The sequence below is a fragment of the Papaver somniferum genome, unplaced genomic scaffold, assembly GCF_003573695.1.
Source record: "Papaver somniferum cultivar HN1 unplaced genomic scaffold, ASM357369v1 unplaced-scaffold_132, whole genome shotgun sequence".
NCBI classification, from domain to species: Eukaryota; Viridiplantae; Streptophyta; class Magnoliopsida; order Ranunculales; family Papaveraceae; genus Papaver; species Papaver somniferum.
The window spans coordinates 24,082,730-24,104,751 of record NW_020622381.1 but is presented as its reverse complement, the minus strand read 5'-3'; the positions used below and the strand labels follow the sequence as shown (position 1 = coordinate 24,104,751).

The following is a 22,022-nucleotide window of genomic DNA, read 5'->3' as shown; positions in this document are numbered from 1 at the left end:
ACTGCAGACTGACTAATCTTCAGCTTCAATTGAGACACATGGAAAACATGATGAATCCTAGCTTCAGGAGGGAGATCAATTTTGTAAGCTACCTGACCAATCCTCTGCAAAACCTTGAAGGGACTATAATACTTGGCAGAGAGTTTAAATTTTTTTCTCAAGGCAATGGAGACCTGTCTGTAGGGTTGAAGTTTCAAATACACCAAGTCTCCAATTTCAAACTGTCTATCAACCCTTTTCTTGTCAGCATAGAGTTTCATCCTTTCTTGGGCATTTGCTAAATTTTCTTTAAGGGTATCCAAGACGGCATCTCTCTGCTTCAAATATGTCTCCACAGCAGCAACTGAAGTAGTGATGGTAGAAGGAAAGCCAAATGAGGAGGGGTATAACCATACAAGGCTTTGAAGGGTGACATTTGTAAGCTGGTGTGGTAACTTGTATTGTAGCACCATTCCGCTAAGGACAACCAGTAGTGCCACTTCTCTGGCTACTGACTAGTCATGCATCTGAGATAGGTTTCCAAGCAAGAATTCACCCTTTCATTCTGCCCATCAATTTGAGGATGATAAGAAGTGCTCAGATTGAGGCTGGTACCCAATGTGGTGAATAAATCTTGCAAAAAATTGCTGGTGAATACTCTATCCCTGTCAGAGACAATGGAAACTGGCAGTCCATGTAACTTGAAGATGTTATTCAAGAATACCTTAGCAACAGAGGCAACAGTGTAAGGATGAGAGAGACCTATGAAATGATTGTACTTTGTCAGCCTATCCACCACCACTAAGATAACATCTTTTCTCTCCCTTAAGGGAAGCCCTTCAATAAAATCCATTGAAATGTGCTGCCAGGCTTGCTCAGGTATTGGTAATAGCTGTAACAATCCTGCTGGAAAGGAGTGAGAATTTTTGTTTATCTGACAAACATCACAATTGTAACACAAGCCTTTAGCCCTTCTAGCTTGCATTTGCTCTTGAGTTAATCTTTTAATGGGTGGTAGAGTGGAAGAATTTGTGGAAGTATTGGAAGTATGAGTAGGAAGAGAAGGTTTGAAGGTGGATGTTGGGGATTTAGGTGTACTGGGAGTGGTGAAAATTGGTTTGGGAGGAAATTGAGTATGAGAAAAAACTATGTTGTTAGAAAAAGAATCAGTGATAGGTTTTGAAAATGTCTTAGTGGTTTTGCGATAAAGAGAGTACTTCTGTTCCTCTACACGAGCTAATGAAAAAGCCTCCATGAGAGATTGTGGATGAAACATTAAAACAGAACCACAGATTTCCTCTTTCAAGCCACTAATGAAACTTAGTATAAAATAATCCTCTGTAAGATATTGGTTCTTGCTTAGTATAAGGGCCTTAAGATTTTCGAATTGTTCAAAGTAATCTTCCACAGAAATAATCTGCATCAGTTTGTTGAAAGCTCCAACATAATTATCATTAAATGGGTTTTCAAAACGAGTACAGATACCAACACACAAGTCGTTCCAAGTAATAGCAAATTTACCTATCTGAAAATTTAAGAATCACTGATCTGCTGGACCATCAAGATGAAGAGAAGCTATACTTACTCGTCGTCCATCATCAATTTTATGGATCTGAAAGTAACGCTCACATTTTTGAATCTATCCTCTTGGATTTTCACCATCAAAGTGAGGGAAGTCGAGATTTGGCAGACAATAAGAGTTATGGTTGTCTCAGTGAGAAATTAATGACCCAAAATGAATTTCACCATGATGACCATTAGATCCAGAAGCTCTATTAGATTCACCACCATTGGGAGACACATGAGTCTAATGTTTCACTAGAAGTAATAGTTCAGATAGTTGATAATTTACCTGAGAGATTAGAAGATCATTAGCTTCAAACTTATCCTTGATATGAACATAATTTTCCTCCAGACGTTGGTTGAGTCTCGCCAATTTGTCTTCAATGGCAGAAAATTTCTCAGTAGTGGTTTCAGATAATTCACGCACAATCGGAACGCCCATCGTAAGATCAGAACGGATCTGATGCCAATTGTACTAGTCTTAGTACAATTAGATCATCAATCGATACAGAAAAGTAACTCTGATTCAAAGAACCAGCCTCATATATTATTTATCAAATTCTCATTAGTTCTTACAAGCTCAGGGAAGACCATTTAAATACATTATTGGATCTAGAACAACCAACACACGCGCGACGCGTGGAGACTAACTTGATAACTAACAGAATCTTCAGGTAGCCGTTGATAACTAACGGATGGTAACTGTTGAGGCACACGCCGGAATGGATGAGGGCCACCAGACAGAATAAGGTACAGGCTAGCGACAAAGTATGACAAAATGTTTTTCTGATTCTCCGGCTTTGAATCTAATCCAAAATATAAATATCTTGGGAGAAAATTTGAATTTTTGGAAAAAAATATTTTTGGAAAACCAAATAAAAGAATTAAACATCTAATCAAACAAATTGAGAATCTCTTAGCTAAAACATCTCAGGGGAGTATTAGTGAGCTAATAAACAAAAAAGGTTTGGAATTAGAGGCTTTGTACGACACTGAAGAAGAAATAGCTAAACAACAATCTAGGAACAATACAATTTCCTTAGGAGAAAGAAACAAAAAAAAAATTCATGCCACAACTTTAAAAAGAAGAAAAAGGAACAATATAGATTGCATTCAGGATAGAGATGATAAAGTGGTTACTTCTAGACATGAAATTAAAGATGTCCTCACATCTTATTATTCTGATCTTTTTTCTGAAAACTTCGTTAACACAGAGGATGGAATTTTTAAACATATTAAGCCCTGCATCTTTTTGGAAGAAAATCTAGCTTTAACTGCTATCCCAACTTTAGAAGAAATTTGGAATTCAGTGAAAATCTTAAGTCTAACAAATCACCTGGTCCAGTGGCTTCCCAGTGAGCTTCTTCAAACATAAATGGGAAACTGTAGGAACACAATTGATAGCAGTAGTACAAGATTTTTTCAAAAATAAACAACAACATGTGGATCCAAATAAGACTTTCTTGTTTTTAATTCCAAAGATTAAAAATCCCAAATCTCCTGCAAATTTTAGGCCAATTGGACTTTGTAACACTCCTTACAAAGTCATAGCTAAATTAATGGCTAACAGGTTCAAAAAATCTTTAGAAAACATCATTTCTCCCCCCGGTATGCCTTCCTCTCTTCTAGACAAATCTCAGACAACATTATTGTTGCTCATGAGATTGTCCATTCAATGAAGAAAAGTAAAAAGAAAACAATAAACATATGAGCAAAAATTGACATGTCTAAGGCATTTGATAGAGTTAATTGGCACTTCTTGATAAAAAATCTAAAGGCCTTTGGTTTCTCCAGCCATTGGAGTGAACTGATTTATCAATGTATCTCAAGTTCCTCCATATCTGTTTTACTAAATGGGAACCCCCATAAGGAGTTTAAACCAACTAGGGGGATCCTTTATCTCCCTATTTATTTATCCTGTGTATGGAGATTCTTTCTATACTCCTGTGTCATTTGGAATCAGTGAAACCGGTAATAGGTATCAAACTCACCCCAAAATCAACACCTACGTCTCATTTATTCTTAGCTGTAAAAATCTTCTAGAAGCCATTAATCCTTTTAGTAAAGCCTCTGGGCAAGTAATAAATTTTGCAAAATCTGGTCTGTTTTTTAGTAAAAACGTTCATAATAAACACCAAGGTATTAAAAAAAATATATCAGAAACACCCATTTAGGAGTACATTTATTCATAGATAAATCAAAACTTAAGTCCTTTGATAGCGTTATAGAAAAAATGTAATAGAGAGTTAAGAACTGGTTAGCAAAAATCTTATCCCAATCAAGTAAGATTGTTCAAAATAAATTTGTTCTTTCTAGCATGCCAATTTTTAGCATGGGCTGTTTTGTTTTGTCTAAAAAAATTACCAGAAGAATAAATGATATTCAGAGAGATTTTTGGTGGGGAAAACATACTAACTCTAAAGGTATTTACATAAAATCTTTTGATTTCTTATGTAAACCAATTGACCAAGGGAGGTTAAGTTTTAAAGGCTAACAAAGTGAACCAAGCTATGATTAGCAGGATAGCCTGGATATTTGTGAGTAGTCCTGATGATTTATGGGCTCAAATATTAAAAGGAAAATACTTTAAAAAAACATGAGCTCTTCAACCCAAAAAGAATCAACAACTTCTTGGATTTAGAATTGCATTTCACAAGGTATTCAGCATATAAAAAAGTATAGTGTTTGGGAGGTAGGAAATGGATTCTTTATAAATGTATGGGATGATAAATGATTACCAAATAGGGAACAAACTCTAGCTAGTTTTGTCCCTAGAAACTCTAATATAACACGTGTGGCTGATTTGATAAATCATAACACAAAGAAGTGGAATGAGTCTTTGTTACTTTCAACTTTTGATAGATTTTTGGTCAGTGAAATAATGAACATAAGATTATACACACAAAGGGATGGAAAACTGTAAAAGGATAAATTGAGATAGTTACTTACTAGAAACGGTGAATTTTCTGTTAAATCTTTATATGCAAAGTTACTGAATCCATCTAGCACCATCCCTGACAAAACAAAAAAGTTTTGGAAAGGATTATGGAGCATGGATACTTCGCAGAGAATCAAACTGTTTATTTGGAAATGCCTGTAAAATGCATTACCTACTAAAACAGAACTTAAAATCAGTGGACGACAAATGTGTTTTTTGTAAGACTGTTGTGGAATCTACTTTTCATATGTTCTTTGAATGTGACTATGTTAAAGCTGTGTGGAATCTACAACCAATGGCAGTTCAGGGAGTACCTCACAACTCAACTTCTATTAATACTTCTTTCTTGCATAAATATAATGAATGGTGAGCAGGAGATTTTAATTTCATCTCAATGACACTAGCTGCAACCAAGTGCTGGTTTATTTGGAAAGAAAGGTGTCTTCGGATATTTGAAGATAAATCTAGAACACCAATTCAGTTAGCACTAGATATATCAAAACACTATGAGTACTGGTATCCAATGACTTTAAATAGTTTGAATCAAACACAAGATAAAACTATCAAAGCAATACCACATTGGACCTTCCCAATCAAAAATACTTTCAAACTAAATTGTGATGCTTCTTCGTTATCTGAAAAAACTAATGCAGGTTTTGGTTTTGTTCTTCGTAATTGGACAAGAACCTTCAAAGGAGCAGAATCAGGCATCTTCAGGACTTCCACTGCTGAAGAAGCAGAAGCTCTAGCTCTTCTTCAAGCAGCTAAGTGGGCCAAACTACATAACATACAACATCTAGTCATAGAAGGAGATAACATGGCGACAATTAGGTATTTACAGGGGAAGGAATCAACTATCCAATGGCAAAGCATTGCAATTCTAGATGAAGTTAAGAATCTAGTAGAACAAATGATCTCTTTTTTGGGTTTCCAGTACGTAGACAGACGAGCAAACAAAGTGACAGGCCAGTTGGCAAAGAAAGGAAGAATAAGTACCACTGCAACTTCTTGGTTTGACCAAACTCCCTTATTTCTAATTCCAACAATTGCTTTTGACACTGTTAAAGCTTACGATTCTTGTAATATAAGTACAAACCTTGTATCAGTTCAAGAGGAGACTAATCTTACATATTCAATCATCAGCAGGACAACTCTATTTGAGCTCGCTCTTAATGAGAATGAATCAAATGTTTAGTCAACTCTGTTTCAGTAATATATTTCTATTTTCAAAAAAAAAAAAGAATAAGTGTGAATAAAAGTGAGCGATACTGCCTCTTTAAATTTTTAATTTTTGTTTTCGAAGCATTTAAATTTTTAATAACATGGTCGCTATCACATTATCCACAAAAGAAGAATAACAGGCGCCTATTTTCATTGGACGTTAAACACAATACAGTTTTCTCTGGAAAAAAAAACAAAATAAAGTCTGTTCGAATTTTCTCCACGCAAGCTTCCCAAGTCTTAACGTTTCTCTCAAACAACACTAAAAACATGTGGTCTACTCTCTCCCTTCTCTTCCACCCATACAAAATTGAACATACATATTACAATTTCTACCAATTTCATCCTCTTTTTGTTTTAGGGTATTCAAACAAGGAACAAATGCTCTTCATTTTTCCTTAGAAAATGAAATATTGTAGCTTCAGTAATAAACAATTCGATTCTGAAGTAGTTGTTTCCAATCAGTGATTATATTCAGTCCATTTGAGGATTTGGCTACAACATAGTGCTTGGAGCTATGGCAGCTTCATTGGCTTCTCCACAATTTCTTGAGGTAAATTTTTAACTTCTTTGAAATGGATCATTGGTTTTCTATAGTTTTAAGTTCACTTCTTGAATACTTAGATTAGCTCAGGTAATGTTTGTGGAGGGGTTGAACAATACTTCTTTACTGTATTTTGGTGTTTTGAACAAATCTCAGTCTAGTGTAGATATGTCAAATGTGGTACAGGGAATCATAGATTAAGTTGTTGTATGCAGAGTCTGATTTGTGGAAGCTTAGCTAACAACTCTTGACAATGAGTAGAGATTAGGGCAGAATTTCGACACGGCAACAGTTTATTTAACTCATTGCAAAATTTCTATTCCATACTTAAGCTCCAGACACACTTGCTCACTAAACACTCATGCGTTCCACTCTCCCACACCACCACTTTCTCTTACACAACCCAGGGTGAGGAGAGCTCTTGTATCTCACTCTTACTTGAGGAGGAGTCAACTCTACTTGATGCTTGAGTGATAACAAATGAGGACATTTCCCTATTTATACTCAGTCTTAACCGAATAAGAACTATTGAGAGAACCGATTTCCCAAGGCTAGATATTTCCAGCTCCTAACCTGCCTTTGCACTCTAATAATTCTTGAGATTTACCAACCCGGCTTAAATTTTGTTGGCTTCTCTTAGTCGGTGTTACATCTCAATATTGTACAATCAGAGTTGAGAATAGAAAATTCGACATGATGACATTGAGAGCCTATGCTGCTTATAGTAATAGTGGGGGCAATTCACTCAAGAGCCAATTGGCTTTGAGTTGGATGGAGACGAACTTTGCAAGCAGCAAAAATGCCTATTAGCTTATTAATGTATTTGGTATTGACAATGTAAGTGAAGGAGGCAGATAGTACTACTTCATGGTAGCTTTATTCTTATGTAACCTGTGCATACATACGGATTTACTTTCTCCCACAATAAATTTGATATTATATTGTTTTCCATGTTATTCCCCGTGCTTTGGGACATATCTGTTCTTACAAATGCTGATTTATGGCTATATCTTGCAGGGGCACGCCACCATGGATCAAATTAGCTTGACGAGGAAATACCCTAAGGCCTTTTCAAGTTCGAGCAGGCATTCCTTTTATGTCCAATCTTCTTATAACCAGCAAGTCGGTCATCTGTCATACAAAATAAACCTCAGAAAGAATCATTCCTCATTTATCCCGGGGAGTAGCTCTGGGGGCATAGCATTTTTAACTCCATATGTTTTTGGAAGGAGAGGTAGTAATAGTTGCCGACGCCTTAAAAAGGTCCAGAAAGGAAAATTCAAGATATGTGCTCAATATGATGTCGCCAGTGCTGTTGATGTCATTAATGATTTAGGATTCGACACTTTAACGTTCCTGGGCGTGACTGTTCTGATTGTTCCTGCATTCAAGCTCATTAAATCTAGCCCCGTAAGCCAGCTTTAACCTTTCCAAAAATTTTCTTTGTGTTTTTCTTGTATCTATGAGCAGACACTTCACACTGGTATGTGCTCTTGAATTGTCTTACATGGTTTGTTCATGTGCATGATCCATCATCATGAATATAATCCACACAATATTACCCAATCTTCGCTTCTGGTCGCAAAAAATTCGGTTACACGTATACGGCGTTTCGGCCCTTTAAATCATCCATCACAATTTCAAATTATCATGGTTTGAAGTTGTAATTTCTGTTTATAATTGCACATCCCTCAGTATATCACTATTTTTAATTTGCAGATTCTTGGTTTCTTTTTTGCTGGAGTTGTGTTGAATCAGTTTGGTTTGATTAGAAACCTCACAGATGTCAAGGTTCTTTCAGAATGGGGAATTCTTTTCCTGGTGAGTTAAAGTTCTTTTACAGTTTTTACTCTTACATGGTTTTATCTTTTGTGCATCTCTTCTTTTCGAAAACTAAACCTCCTCAAAATGGGATTATCTCCATAATATTCTTCATATTATCAAATCCTATTATGAAGCATGTGAATTATGTTATGACGTTCTTTTCAGCTATTTGAGATGGGTTTGGAGCTTTCGTTTGCAAGGTTAAAAGCCCTTGCGAAATTTGCCTTTGGGATGGGATTGTCACAGGTATATCATATCTTAACTACTAAATGTAGTGTGGACTAGAATTATGCACAAGTTAATACTACTGGCCTTGCATACGTTAGGCCTGTTTCACTTTAGCTCATCTAGATCAGAAATACTGAGAATGCTGCTTGAAGATTGGTTAGATTAACTTGTTGTTGGTTTTCTGAAAAGGTTACCTTGATTTATGTGTTCACAATTTGTTTACGAATTTTCGCCTTTGAGAGCTTTGGTGTGTGTGTGTAGAAATAAGCTAATACCTTCTTCCATCATTTTTATAAGTTTCTTAACTTAAAGCATTCTCTTATCTCTTTTTTTTTTTTTACTTTTCATGTGAAGGTTGTCCTGTCTACCCTTGCTTTTACATCATTTGAACTTCCACCAAATGGGGCTATTGGAACCCAAATTTTGCAGTTTCTATTCCACTCGAGATCGGATCTGGTAAGATAGAACTATCCTCTTTAGAATGGTATTTCCCAATTTGTAAAGCCTCATAGAACTGGGATCATTGAACAAGATAACAGCAAGAAGCAAGCAGTTCTATAAAGTATCTCCGGACTAGTTAAAAGTTTTGTAGGTTGGTAGTCTTGAACGGTTGGAAGAGGAAAATTGTAATGAATGTGTGATATAATCTGCTGAGTTCAGGCAATAAGGGATAGACATACACCTACATCAGAGTGTCCATTTTGTGTGTGTGTATTTTTAATATGTATAAATATGAGTTGTCATGTGAAAGTTGTGGGTTTTATAGAAACGTGAATAATAGATACTAGATACCCACCTTGACATCAAACCTCCAAACCATTTAACCAGGTACGGGATCTTTTTTTGTTTTCTGCTACTGATGTCGAATGTTTGATACTTCTCGAGGACAGGCATCATCATATGTGCTTAGTTAGTTGTCTTAGACAGAAGGTCGTGCATGCTACTGCATTAAGGTGTTGCACCTTAAAATTTCTTTTTTGATAGTTGTGACAACTGACGAACTATCACACATATTTTTTCACTTACCATGGTTTGTAAAAAATACAGGTCAATATCAGAACAATCGATGAAGCTATAGTGATTGGGGCTGCTCTCTCATTGTCGTCTTCCGCTTTCGTGCTTCAGGTATATAGATTCAGCCAGTGAGATTGACTTTGTAGAGCAATTAATTCTCAGTTTAACTTAGCCCGTTGGCAATGATTTTCGGTATATGAAAGAATGAGCGCTATCAATTTTTCGCTGGGACGGGATGAATGTCTTAATGTTTATTCTTATTTCTCTTTATGCATCACCGTGGAAGAAGCAGAAATACCAACTGACAAAAATGAGATTACAATAGATGCCGGTAGATCCAAAGTACTGTATGCATCTTCAACCTTCTGCTTCAGTCAGAAGCTCACGACATATTCCTTGATCATGATTATTTTGATCCAAAGTTGTCCATCCATATGAACATAGATATCCTTTCATTCACTTATATTGCAGAGATAGTAATAATGCTAGCAAGATTAGCTGTATCTCTTGTATAGATATCTTACTGTATTCACTTTATAGCTTCTTGCAGAAAGAGGTGAGCTCCCAACAAGATTTGGCTCAGCAACTCTGGGAATACTTTTGCTGCAGGTTCTTGCCAAAATAAATACATTCATTCTTGTTTGTTACTATTATATTTCTAGATTGGTTATGGATGATGCAAAGTGCTGAATTATAAAACAACAAGTCAATGACTGTTTGCCAACCAACTTGTTGATATTTGCAGGATATAGCTGTTGTTCCTCTCTTAGTCATCCTTCCGGTGCTAGAGACTCAGGTATGCAAACTACGTGCTAGTAATGTAACCTAACTGAACTATTGGTGAAGATAGATAGAGATATTCAGTGTATATGATCATGAGCATATCATGCCGTTTAGAACTCCATTTCACTTATTCCTCTTTTGTTCTCTTATTTGTAATATTGGTTATTTCATGAGATAGTCTTGTTTAGTAGCAGTTGAACTTTGACCACATTAGTTCGCAATTACTAAGTGAGCTTAGTCATCTAATTGAGATTACTAGTTCCTCAAATCCACTTCACCATCGTTCATGATTCCGCTTCCTAGACTTGCCGTTCATCTAGAGCAGCATTATCATCCAAACACGTTCTTCTACAGCTTCTAGTTGGTTATGAAACCTCAGCAAACAAATGCACTGTATTCTTATCCAATATATTTGGTGACCAGAATAGGAGTCTCGCTTCATTTTTCAGGTGTGACCATCAAACCGTTTCTTTTTCCCGGAAGTCACCACCAACCCTCAACATAAACATTTTGCAGAACAAAATCTATGTACACTAAGCTATTACTTCTTTGTTATTATTTGATAAAGAACTGAATACCTTTTTGCTCTATGGTACTCCTTGCTTTCTCTTCATATTCGTTAGTTAAACCACACACTCTGATGTTATTTTTTGGTATATGTAGAATCTGGTAGGGGAAAGCATTTTGCCGCAGCTTGCTGCTGAAAGCTTGAAGGCTTTACTGGGACTTGGTTTGCTTTCTCTTGGAGGGAAATTAGTTCTCCGGCGTATATTTGAAGTTCGTACACCTTACTTAGTTAGCTGCACACATAAACGTTGGTCAAGACTCTTCATACGAGATATTCAGGTCACCTTTTTTATCACAGGTGGTTGCAGAAACAAGGAGCTCAGAAGCTTTTGTTGCTCTCTGTTTGCTTACAGTGGCTGGGACTTCACTTCTTACCCAAAAGTTGGGCTTCAGTGACACGGTTAGCAATATGTTCATCTGGAAGGGAATATAGGATAAACATGTTTACATGTGGAAATAACTTAGAACTGGTTTTCACTGTACAGCTAGGAGCCTTTTTGGCTGGGGCTCTTCTAGCAGAGACTAATTTTAGGACGCAGATTGAAGCTGATATAAGACCTTTTAGAGGGTTACTTCTTGGGTTGTTTTTTGTGACAACAGGGACGTCCATTGACACACAGGTATTATACAACTCCATATGCATGTTGTTATGCGTACAAGACCTCATTTCTTGTTCTCGTGCATTTTTGTTTATATCTTTGTTACAAATTTAGCTATTAAAATGTGAAGAAGTGTGAATCATAAAAGAGAACATTGGCGTATATCGAACTATCCTATCCATATGTGTAGTGAATTGTCCATTTTTCCTATACACGCTAATATTAAGAACTATGCAGCAGCTATAGCGGAGTCGAATGAAAACCACCACAAACTTTTAAATTTTAACACCATGCCTCTGCATTATCTTTGGTATACTGAAGGATGACGTATTTCACTTTTGACATCTTCGGACTTTGGGTTAACTAGGTGCCTCGGACCCTTTGTTTCAGGATTTCCACTTATTAGGATCTACTGTTCAAGTAGACGAATGTGGAAAATTGTTAATAAAATTCGTTAGATAATACACATGCGCATAAAATTGTGCATTTCTGCTACTGATGTGGGAGAAGAAAAAATGTCCTCCAACTCCTCTTTAAGCTTTAATGGTTGATTTCATTAGAAAACAAAGATTATGTGTAGCGTGTCTTCCTATAAAATGAGCTCCTCCCGAATTTAAAATTAATATGTGTTCTTTCGTGGTTATCTGTTATACAGGTTCTGATCCGAGAATGGCCAAATATACTTTCGCTCTTGGCAGGTCTGATCGCCATCAAGACATTCATTATAACAGCGCTTGGCCCCCGTTTCGGACTAACTTGGCAAGAAAGTATTAGGACAGGATTACTTCTTTCCCAAGGGGGGGAGTTTGGATTTGTGGTATTCTCGCTGGCAAATAGGTCTGTCAGAAATAAGCAGCAATCAATTCCAAGTTTTAGTGTGTTTGTCTCATAGTTGTTTTATTGTGTAGGCTTGGAGTGCTGCCGCTTGAGCTGAACAAATTGCTCATAATTGTTGTTGTCTTGTCAATGGCGTTAACTCCCCTGCTCAATGATCTTGGAAGGAAAGCTTCTGATTTCCTTGATGAGAAGCTTGATGCAAAGGATGTATGTATCTGAAGCATAATATTTTGGAGAAATCTAGGCTTATCATGTGAAAATTAATTCTTACTGCATTTGAGTTTCCTCATTTTTGTTTCCCCGAACACCAAATTGGTATATACTCTGAGATGCAACTGTTTGGTCTTATCAGAAAGTTGCTGAAGTGGACTTCAATGTTACTGAACCTGTCGTAATTTTAGGATTTGGACAAATGGGTCAGGTACGAAATTTATTTATGGTAAACTAGCTTGTGAATTTGACTAGTGTATTTATTTTCCATATTCAGGGCTTTTAATCTTTTCCTCATATAGGTTCTTGCGAATTTCTTATCGACACCATTGGCATCTGAAATGTATGGAGACCTTGTGGGGTGGCCTTACGTAGCTTTTGATATTGATCCTCGAGTGGTTAAGGTGAGAGCAAAAAAATTCTAATACTGCTGTTATCCTTCAAATTTAAATATGATGTTCGAGACTCCATTTTCTTGTTTCCATGAACTTTATATATCTATCCAGTTGAGTTGCATAATGTTGAAACTTTTCCCCATACTGCTGTTATCCAGTTGATGTACACGTGTTTTTGTTTTTCTGAAACCCGCATGTTCTTATATTGCCAACCCATTCTTGGGAGACTACTCTTTTATATTAAGATTTGTATACAAGATTTTCATGTGCAGAATCAACGGAAAATGGGATTCCCAATCCTATATGGTGATGGGTCGCGTCCAGCTGTTTTGCAATCAGCTGGCATTTCTACTCCAAAAGCTGTGATGGTTATGTATACAGGAAAACAGAAGACTGTTGATTCTGTTCAAAGAATTCGCCTTGCCTTCCCAGCGGTACTTTCTGCGACTTCCCTGCTTTACTGGAAACTCTTTTTGTTGCCCAGAGCTACATACTTATTAGAGGCCAGTAAATTACAATGCTTAATGCTTTCTTGAAGTAAGACAAAATCTAGATAAGCATGGCAATCTAGAAAGAAAAAAGAAACTGAAGGTGTAAAGGCCTTGGAAACCCCCCTTGTAAAATAGCAGTATCTCAGGACAATGTATCCCCCTGTGATGTCTAGAGTAATCTTTCGAAAAGAGAAAACACTTTATAATTTCTCTAAAATTGAAACAGATCCCAATATATGCCAGAGCACAGGATTCTGCGCATCTCATAGAATTGAAGAAAGCAGGTGCAACAGACGCCATTCTTGAAAATGCTGAGGTACCAAACAAATCTATCTTTCCTTTCTTGTTGGTGGTTCTTAAGCTTGTTAATTCTCTCTTCACTGCATATTAACTGATTTCTGTTTCCAGACCAGTCTTCAACTGGGGTCTAAACTATTGAAAGGGCTCGGCATTATGTCCGATGACGTGAACTTTTTGAGCAACATTGTTCGAGATTCCATGGAGCTTCAAGCTCAAGACAATTTGAGCCGAGATGTTGACCGAGAATTCGGTGTCATGAAGCCTATACAGGTAATTGTGTGACGAATGAGTCAAACTTCTGATTGTACAGTAATTACAAATAAGAAAACCTATACTTGCAATTTTTGAGGAATCACCATCTACAAATGAAGTCATTTTCTAGGAAAAGTTCCATATACTTGGGATTATAAAGGTCTTGCAGTGTGACTGTAATATTTAAGTAAACAGTGACTATCTTTCAGCTGTAGATTTTTTTCCAACAATACTAACGGGACAAAGCAATGGTTAATTTGTATCAGGTAAGAGTTACGGACTTGATGGGTTCCAGAACAACTAACTCATCAATCCCACTTAAAAAAGGAATGCAGAAGCAGCAGAACCAAGAACAGACAGAGACAGAGCCACCTTACATTTCAGACGAACCATCAGATATAAGGGCCATGTCTGGTCTAAATTACCCTAAATCTATTACAGATGTATCTGAGGATGTTGAAGATGGAAAAGGTGTAACGTACTGTGAGTTGGATGTAGATGACGGTGCGTCCAACAAAGATAAAGAAGAAAATAAAATACCAACCACAATTGATCGATCTTAGGATATTTGTCGTATTTTTCCAGTAAACAAAATTATCTGGTACATATGTTTTTCTAGGAAGATCCTAAATGAGTTTATTTTGTTGCTTCTGTAGTAAATGGGCACCGGAATGAGTTTATTTTGTTTCTGTTGTAAATGGGCACAGGAAGTTGAGTTTATTACTTGGCCATACATTTGTACATTCTTCTGTATATTTATTGATGAAATAAATTAACCGATCCGATCATTTGCATTTTTATGCCAAACCCAGAACAAGAACCCTGCATCATGATGACTTATTGGGTAACCCTCGAAATTGAAACCTATAAAACCCAGGGGACACTGAAAACGGTAGCAATTTTGTGGTAGCAATTTTGTGATAAGTAAAGAAATTTCCAGGCATCAAGGCAACTGATGGCGCGTTCAAGACTAGGTGCAAAAAAAAAAGATGCATTCCCAGATGACTTGTATGAAATACCCATACGCAACCTAAAAATCAGCAATGCAGCGATGAATGTAAGAAGAGTAAAAAGTCCAAAAAGACGTTACTTTGGAATATTGGCTTAATACATAATATTGTTTCAAAGGGAGATAAATCCCGATAATGCACATCGACATTTATTTATTTCTCATGTAGGTAAAGGGGCTTTTCAAGTTAATTGTGATCATTGCAGTTTTAGTATCATTAATACTATGATTCACCAGAGGATGAAGCATCATCCTTGTGCTTGATCATGCCAGAGTCGACAAGTATAGGAATCTCTGCTGCAAGCCAAGGAGCAAGACCTAGACAAAGAGCATGTGCGATACCAAAACGAGGACTGCAAAGAAGAAAGAATCTGATATCAAATGGATGATCAAGGAGGGAATGCCGTAATGTAGAAGATGAAAACCAATATAATTCCATGGTCAACAGAAAATAAGCTTTCAAGTCTGAACCTAGATGTCATTTAAACTATGCATGAGTGAAGGGTGTTTTTCTTGATAACGAAAAAAATATTATGTACTCATCCAACATATGCTTTGCCCAGGATAACAGACAGCACAGATGCAAGATTAAGAAGAGAAAAATGGACCGACATTCTAATATTCTATGATAGCAATGTTAAAAGAAATCACACAACAATAGGTTCCCTTGACCACAAACTATCCTAGTCATTGTGGTGGGCTTCTGATATCCTACACATCCTTTCAGGGGTATGAAGCTCAAGCTAGAGCACCATGTGCGTTTGTGATTTATGCAAGCCACTTCTCCTACAGTTTACCTCACATTTTCCTTCTACAGAGTCCTAGGTTTTTGTCTGTTAAGCTATCCCAAATCATAATGTAGAGGTATCCACAAAACAAAGCAATTTAACCAACTTACCAACAACAGATCAAATGAACTTTCCTTCAACATCACAATCCTACAGATTCAGACTGACATCTAAATCATTCAGAATCTAGAAATTTCGTGAAAGTATATTTCCCATCTAATAATTGAATTAGTACACCAATTCAGAGTCCCAAATTTCATCCAGCCAAACTAGAGGATTAAAAAATAAAAAACACTACCACTTCTACTGCTAGGCAATCTCAAACAAGCTCGAGGTCAAACTATTACAGCAACAAAGAATTGCAGCATCAGAAAACAAGAAATTCAACATTTCATTAAACGAAAATACTTCAAAACACAACAAATTCACAAACAAACTGAGAACCTAAGAGTAAAACCATCCAATTCAAACTCAACAACCTTCATGCACTAGGGAAAAGAAAGGGAACCAAGTAATTAAGATAATCCCACTCACCAATTTTTTGCCCAAAGTGGCTTGAAGTGAACAGTCAAACAAATCTTACCACCTCTATACATCTGAAGATATAGGAAAAAAAACCCAGAAAATTAGATGACAAACAAAAAAAAACACCAAAAATATTACAAAGAATTCAACAAAGTGAGAGAGACATGGAGTCATTATTACCTTGTGGGTTTTCCCATCAAGTTGCGGAAGTTCAAGTTCAGGAGCAGTAGATGGATAAGTAACAGGAATATCAAATTGAAGATCAAATTCATATTTCAACAGATTATGAACATACCAACATTTACCAACCCATCTTGTCCCTTCAGGATTAGCAGCTGAAATCCTAAACCAATCATTATCATTAGATTTGTTCATACCTGTATATGCTATCAATGACTTGTATTCTTCTTTCAATCTTGCTGTCCAAGCTGCTCCATCTCTTGGACCTGCTTTTGTTGTCAATAGAGGGATTTTTGTCAGTGCTGATTTCGTATTTGGATCCCATCCTTCCATTTTCTTTTTCTTCTTCCCTTGGTTGGTTGTCTCTCTTCTCCCTTCTGCAGCACAATTATAAAACCCTAGCCTAATTGAGAATCTTCAAAAAGAAAGAGATGGGGCATGGGATTATGTTCTTTTGGCAAGTTGATGCTTCCGCGTCTGACTAGTCAATGAATACATTCTCTTCCAGAGGGCTTTTAACAGCCCATTGGGTCGAATCTGGAAGCACTCACACGGGCTAAACACACGACACAACAAGCCGCAATAGTTTCGATTTTTAAAAATAAAAAAATCCAAAGCTAGTTTGGGTGTATATAAATTGACTTCAAAGGACAGAACTTTTTGTGAAGCAATACTCCTAACTGGACACGGCTTCTTAGGAAGATTAATTTCCACCTTCTCGTATTCCTAATTGGATAGCTTAGGAAGTTAAATTCTAGAAGTAAAAAACCAAAAATTAGTTTAGGACCACAGTTTCAACACCCTATGTTATTTCTTTTGAAGTCATTTATGTCTACCCAGAAAAATTCGGAACATTATGCAAATTTTAGGCCACCATGTTGATCTTAATGTGATTTTGAGGACCAGTAAAATTTTGGAGCACAAAAAACAATAAATTCCAAGGGAAATTTTTTCAAAATGAAAGATAAGGAAAGGTAACTCTTCATTAAAAAATTAAAATAGTATATTTCTATTGATCAAAACCGTGCTCAAGCGGACATCTAGGAAAGTATATGACCAAAAGTGTGGTCGACAATTAAGATAGCAGGGTTTCGATATGAAACTAGGCACAAGGGTTATTCCGTAGTAGTATATACAGTAACGACTCCGTATGTCAGGTAATAAGTTTCCAAGCCTCCGAGATGATTTCATCCTGTATGTAGGGCCGCAAAGTCCACATTGTTGAATAGCTCCCCAATTCCTCTGATGATGGATGGCAGATTTCTATTGAGGAAGTAATCTTTTCCTGAAAAACAAAAAACAACAAACTAGGATAAACATAAAAGCAAACTTTTATTCTTTGTTATAATATAATGTTGCTCATATCTGCTGACACTTAGGCTAGCGTTTTCGAGTACTTCACAAAAGGGGCATGTTCCGCCTACTTTATTGCAGAACTCTGTTCCTGCCTTCCCCTGCCCCTAGTTAATACTCTATGAGACAATGATATTCAGACATCATGTCTCTGGCCCGCCAAAACCAGACCTCTCTAGGTCCTAAAACTCACACCGCCAAAGGTGGGAATAGGCGGATAGAGTAGCATAGCTCATCAATATTTATAAACTAGAGAAAAATGTGGTTGAGTTACTTGAGTAATCTTTCTTAAATACCCAGAAGCAGACTTAAATGATCATCCAAGTAGCTTCCTTTTCCATCTGTTTTAGTTTAGCAGTTTAGTTGTATGTTTACAAAGTGTCGACAACTCTCCTAAAATGTAGACATGATATATCGATAAGGACAGTACAGCATTTCGACTTATACCTGCATTACGTAGTCTTGCTTCATCATATTATAAATGGAACACATTATAGTGGCGTAATCTGATATACTGGGTCTTCTTGGACGAATAGACTCCATTTCTTCCTGAGAGAACGGGTAAAAAGAGAAGAGTTGGTCAGTTTAATAGAGGCAAATCACTTAATAAAATATCTGAGATTGGATACCATATTTAAATGCAGATAATAATCATAAAGGAACCATGTTTGCAGAGGATTCCTTAATTGGGATTGCTGCCTCTCAACATATCCCATATCTAGTAGGTTGGAAGCAGACACAATTGACGGACCCTATCCCTACTTGGTAATAATCCGGATCCATTGTAGCCGGCATGTTAAAGCTCAAGACCCTCTATAAATTTTCCACTCCAGAAAACAGGCACAAAGGGCACAAAGAGGTGGACTAGAACACATATTTTTCCCGAGTTCGGCATATGTCATGTATTCCTCGAGGTGCATATCTCTTGCTACAATTTAGAATTCCACTTAGCCGGAAATTGAATGCTAGTCGAGAAAGTAAGGAAGGGGTCATGATGGAAGAAGGTAACCAGATGACTTTGAAGGAACAGAAACACACCATAAAGTGAGAGAAAGAAACCAACTGAGAATAGAAATATCAGATATGGCATTGATCAATGTTCAGAAGGACAAATCATTGAGAGGCTCTAGAAAAACAAACAAACATCTCTTTTATGTCACCTTTGTGCAAACCTCTGACCCATGCAAAACGTAGTTGCTCCACCCTGCCCCAATTTACCCCCACACACCATGAGGTATTTCAGAAATGAAAGGATCAAACATTCTACAGCCCATCTCATTCTATATTAACCAGAACAAGCACCGGAATGCTAAGACAAAAGAAAATTTCAAGCACATAGGTCGACATTTCAAGACATGGTAGTATTTTTTAGATACACATGAATTATCAATTATGTAAAATCATGTATACCCTACTAAAACCACAGAACTTTTTAAGCACGCAAACCTTTTCAACTTCATCCCGATGAATCAAAAAACCACCAACAGCATGCTGACCCTTGTAACTAAATTTATTTTCACTGATAGACCTTAATACTTTTTGTACAGCAGTCATTAGGCTTTCAACTTCGCTAAGCAATACTCTCACTGTGACCAAATGCAAATTAAAACGAATAAGTCAAACCTCGAACTAAGCAGCTATATGAATTACAGAGGATATATATCAAGAAAGAAATAGTAGGCACTAAAAAAGCATGCATACTGCAAAGATGAAAAACCTAAATTTTATCTCTCTCTCGAACAAACAACTATGAAGCACTGATTTCACATCCTTTTTTGTAACAATTATCTGTCATTTAGAACGAGAAAGAACTTGGGCAACGATGGAGATGGATATACCTTTGCTCATATGCTCCTGGAGTCCTTTTTGGCATTCATTTACTTCCATGTGCACATGCACCACAAAATAAAATTTAATTATCGCCATACAAAAGATATACCAACTAATCACGAGAAACACTAACACTGAAGTTCAAAGTTAAAACAAAAACTGTTGAAGACAAAATAATACTAAAGTTACGAAAGTGAGCCAATGGTCCTTTTCCAAAAGGATAAGAAAAAACTGCAAGTAGTGTAGCTTGTTTACTAGATCTATTTGTGATACACTTTCGGCAAGAAAAATAAATTTTTATTCATTTATTTCATTATTTGATTTGAGCAAAAAGTATTATTTAATTTGATCTTCCATGATATAATCTTTCTGCAAGTGATATATAAAGTCCCAAGAGTCACGGGTCTTCCATCTTGCATCACGGCAGGAATTTAAGAAGTCATCATTGTTGTGGAATCATTTCAAACATGATTTGACACATCAATCCGTTTTGCTACCAGAGTCAACTTTATTAGCAAAGGTGTGGTAAATGTTGATTTTGGTTATGATGCAAAAATTTTAAGTAGTGACGGGATTCTTACACTTGCTTACACTTTGGACACCTTCATCAACATTTATGCAACCAGATTTAAGATATGCCTTCAACCTTTTGGTCTCATTAGCCTTTATGATACCATCGACCACATCAGACGTTTTATGTATTGGATGTCTTCGAAGCAACTCTGCTCTCGCAAAAGAATCATACCAGTAGAAAACTAAGCTCGAGTTTTCAAAGTACATATTAGATAAATGAAAATTACACCCTTTGAGTTGAAAGCACTCACCTAAGTGTTGGTGCAACCCAACAAGAAAGCTACTTCCTAGTGAAACCAATTCCTCAAACTTCATAACTCTGTAACAATACAACTTATTAGTTGCAGCACTGAGATAAAAAAATCTTATTTGCAGGTCGATTTGATAGGAAATAATCAAAACTATATATGCCGTATAGAGTCAACACCGAGCAAGCTGTCGAACTGGCTTTATCACGTAGCATGATAGATACAAGTATTTCACAATGATATGGTAACAAACTAGTTCACACGATGATGTACAAACCAAGGAAAATGAAATTCTTAAAAGAATCATGTGGCAAAAAGTTATGAAGTAAACAAACGACTACACTAGTCTACTGACATTACTAACCTCGCTCATATAGTCCAGACCAACTACAATTACAAGTATCAGCACATGTTGCAATTTCTGTATGAAATAAGATACTTGCACACTTGCATCAAAGAAGCTCCTAAAGAACCTTGATTTTTTAGTTACAACTGATTGGTGTCACGTCACCTCGAAGATGTTTCCATTCTGAAGCAGTAAAAAATGACAGTATAGTATTGAGCACATGGTGATTAAAGTTTTGTACCTCATCATGAAATCTGAAAATATTTGATATACTTTTTTATCCAAATCCAACATCACATCATCGTTCTCCATAAAATCCATCTCCCTCAATGTCAACTAACAATTAAAACATCACTGGTAATTAGATTGTGTAACCATCTATCCGACAGTAGTATCAAATAAATTAGTGATAATAATCAACCCCACTCAATTTTTGTTCAGTACTCCTAAAGTGTTCAAACATATTGGCAAAAGTTTGGAAGCATTTTCCATTTAGGCATTTCTACAAACATGATGGAGGACAAGCTTAAAACTCAAGGTTTTATAACATTTCTTTGAAACCCAGATTTTAATAGGGTTCATAGAGACATAAAACAAACAATTTGATGTAATTCTATACACAAAAATCCATTTCATTTTTTAGCTATAGCGAGAAGCAACAATCAATGGAATCAAATACCAAAAAACAATACACAGATGCTTGTTTTTAGGATACAAAATCAATAAAAGTTTTGAACATATACATCTCTAAATTACTATTCTTTTCAAATGGCAGGTATTTCTCTGTAGCTATCATGCCTACACGGCTACACTTACGCTCCCCTTTCGAGGTAAGGTTTATGAATTTTGTGTCTGTATGAAGTTTAGTGGAAGATTATAGTGAGAAATCCATAGAGAATCAAATAAGTTGTAGAGCGACGAACAATGAAAGGATGAAAATCATTTACCTCACCTTTGATTCTGCAAAGTGGGATTGAAGTTTCTCGATTAATGAAAAAGAAAACCAAAACCCCTAATATCGGGAGAAAGTGAGACAGATACAGCCCTGGTTAATAAGGCAAAGCATAAGGCCGGTTATTATGGGCATGACTAACCCTCATTTTTGCCACTTTTGCCCCCACTAGGGGCATGGTAAAGCGGCAAATTGGCCTGGCTAAATGACAAATTTGCCATTTAGTCAGGCCAGGTCAAGTTTCTACCGAGCGGTCGAGTCTACATTGTTCGGTGTTGTTTAGACCGGTAGCGGTTTAGACTAGCCGCTCAGTCGAAACAAGACCGTTCATTAGATCTAATCCGAGGGATATAAATTCATCTGTCTATAAGGCATATTCCTATGCACATGCAAAAAAAAAAACGGTTTGGCATACCAGGTGGCATGACAAACCAATTGCGCCACTATCGGAAAACCACGGAGCGACAGACTAT

At 36.5% G+C, this 22,022-nt stretch overlaps 4 protein-coding genes across 4 annotated transcripts; 2 read left to right on the top strand and 2 right to left on the bottom strand.

Annotated features, from left to right (window-relative positions):
• The first annotated feature begins 4,874 nt into the window (after positions 1-4,874).
• On the top strand, positions 4,875-5,675 carry LOC113332934. Its single transcript, XM_026579429.1, has one exon. It carries the CDS (start codon positions 4,875-4,877, stop codon positions 5,673-5,675), a length of 801 nt encoding a protein of 266 aa, XP_026435214.1.
• A 330-nt stretch (positions 5,676-6,005) lies between these two features.
• On the top strand, positions 6,006-14,545 carry LOC113333346 (K(+) efflux antiporter 3, chloroplastic-like). The gene is made up of 19 exons (XM_026579856.1): positions 6,006-6,254; positions 7,263-7,655; positions 7,965-8,066; positions 8,235-8,315; positions 8,652-8,753; positions 9,345-9,422; positions 9,852-9,920; positions 10,057-10,107; positions 10,758-10,871; positions 10,960-11,061; positions 11,147-11,281; positions 11,916-12,097; positions 12,169-12,304; positions 12,450-12,518; positions 12,610-12,711; positions 12,975-13,136; positions 13,420-13,509; positions 13,602-13,763; positions 14,012-14,545. The coding sequence occupies exons 1-19, from the start codon at positions 6,219-6,221 to the stop codon at positions 14,306-14,308; spliced, it is 2,463 nt and encodes an 820-aa protein (XP_026435641.1). The 5' UTR covers positions 6,006-6,218; the 3' UTR covers positions 14,309-14,545.
• Positions 14,546-14,803: 258 nt separating this feature from the next.
• Positions 14,804-16,709, bottom strand: LOC113333347 (ubiquitin-fold modifier-conjugating enzyme 1). The gene is made up of 3 exons (XM_026579857.1): positions 16,248-16,709; positions 16,077-16,138; positions 14,804-15,107 (listed from the first exon to the last, which is right to left on the bottom strand). Exons 1-3 carry the CDS (start codon positions 16,578-16,580, stop codon positions 14,978-14,980), a joined length of 525 nt encoding a protein of 174 aa, XP_026435642.1. The 5' UTR covers positions 16,581-16,709; the 3' UTR covers positions 14,804-14,977.
• Positions 16,710-17,205: 496 nt separating this feature from the next.
• On the bottom strand, positions 17,206-21,630 carry LOC113332709. The gene is made up of 8 exons (XM_026579225.1): positions 21,545-21,630; positions 20,839-20,933; positions 20,255-20,322; positions 20,012-20,152; positions 19,439-19,480; positions 19,047-19,186; positions 18,048-18,149; positions 17,206-17,532 (listed from the first exon to the last, which is right to left on the bottom strand). The coding sequence occupies exons 2-8, from the start codon at positions 20,916-20,918 to the stop codon at positions 17,401-17,403; spliced, it is 705 nt and encodes a 234-aa protein (XP_026435010.1). The 5' UTR covers positions 20,919-20,933; positions 21,545-21,630; the 3' UTR covers positions 17,206-17,400.
• Between the last annotated feature and the right edge of the window lie 392 nt (positions 21,631-22,022).

Bases quoted from the DNA above. Each gene is read 5' to 3' on its own strand.
- LOC113332934 (XM_026579429.1), top strand. From the start codon at position 4,875: ATGACACTAGCTGCAACCAAGTGCTGGTTTATTTGGAAAGAAAGGTGT.
- LOC113333346 (XM_026579856.1), top strand. From the start codon at position 6,219: ATGGCAGCTTCATTGGCTTCTCCACAATTTCTTGAG. The intron at 11,062-11,146 runs GTTAGCAATATG...TTCACTGTACAG, and splicing joins AGTTGGGCTTCAGTGACACG to CTAGGAGCCTTTTTGGCTGG. The intron at 12,098-12,168 runs GTCTGTCAGAAA...TTTATTGTGTAG, and splicing joins GTATTCTCGCTGGCAAATAG to GCTTGGAGTGCTGCCGCTTG.
- LOC113333347 (XM_026579857.1), bottom strand. From the start codon at position 16,580: ATGGAAGGATGGGATCCAAATACGAAATCAGCACTGACAAAAATCCCT. The intron at 16,139-16,247 runs GTAATAATGACT...CTATATCTTCAG, and splicing joins TTGATGGGAAAACCCACAAG to ATGTATAGAGGTGGTAAGAT. The intron at 15,108-16,076 runs GTGAGTGGGATT...TCTTCTTTGCAG, and splicing joins CCACTTTGGGCAAAAAATTG to TCCTCGTTTTGGTATCGCAC.
- LOC113332709 (XM_026579225.1), bottom strand. From the start codon at position 20,918: ATGGATTTTATGGAGAACGATGATGTGATGTTGGATTTGGATAAAAAA. The intron at 20,323-20,838 runs GTACAAAACTTT...GTATTGTTACAG, and splicing joins TTTTCAGATTTCATGATGAG to AGTTATGAAGTTTGAGGAAT. The intron at 17,533-18,047 runs GTATAAGTCGAA...TTTGTTTTTCAG, and splicing joins AGCAAGACTACGTAATGCAG to GAAAAGATTACTTCCTCAAT.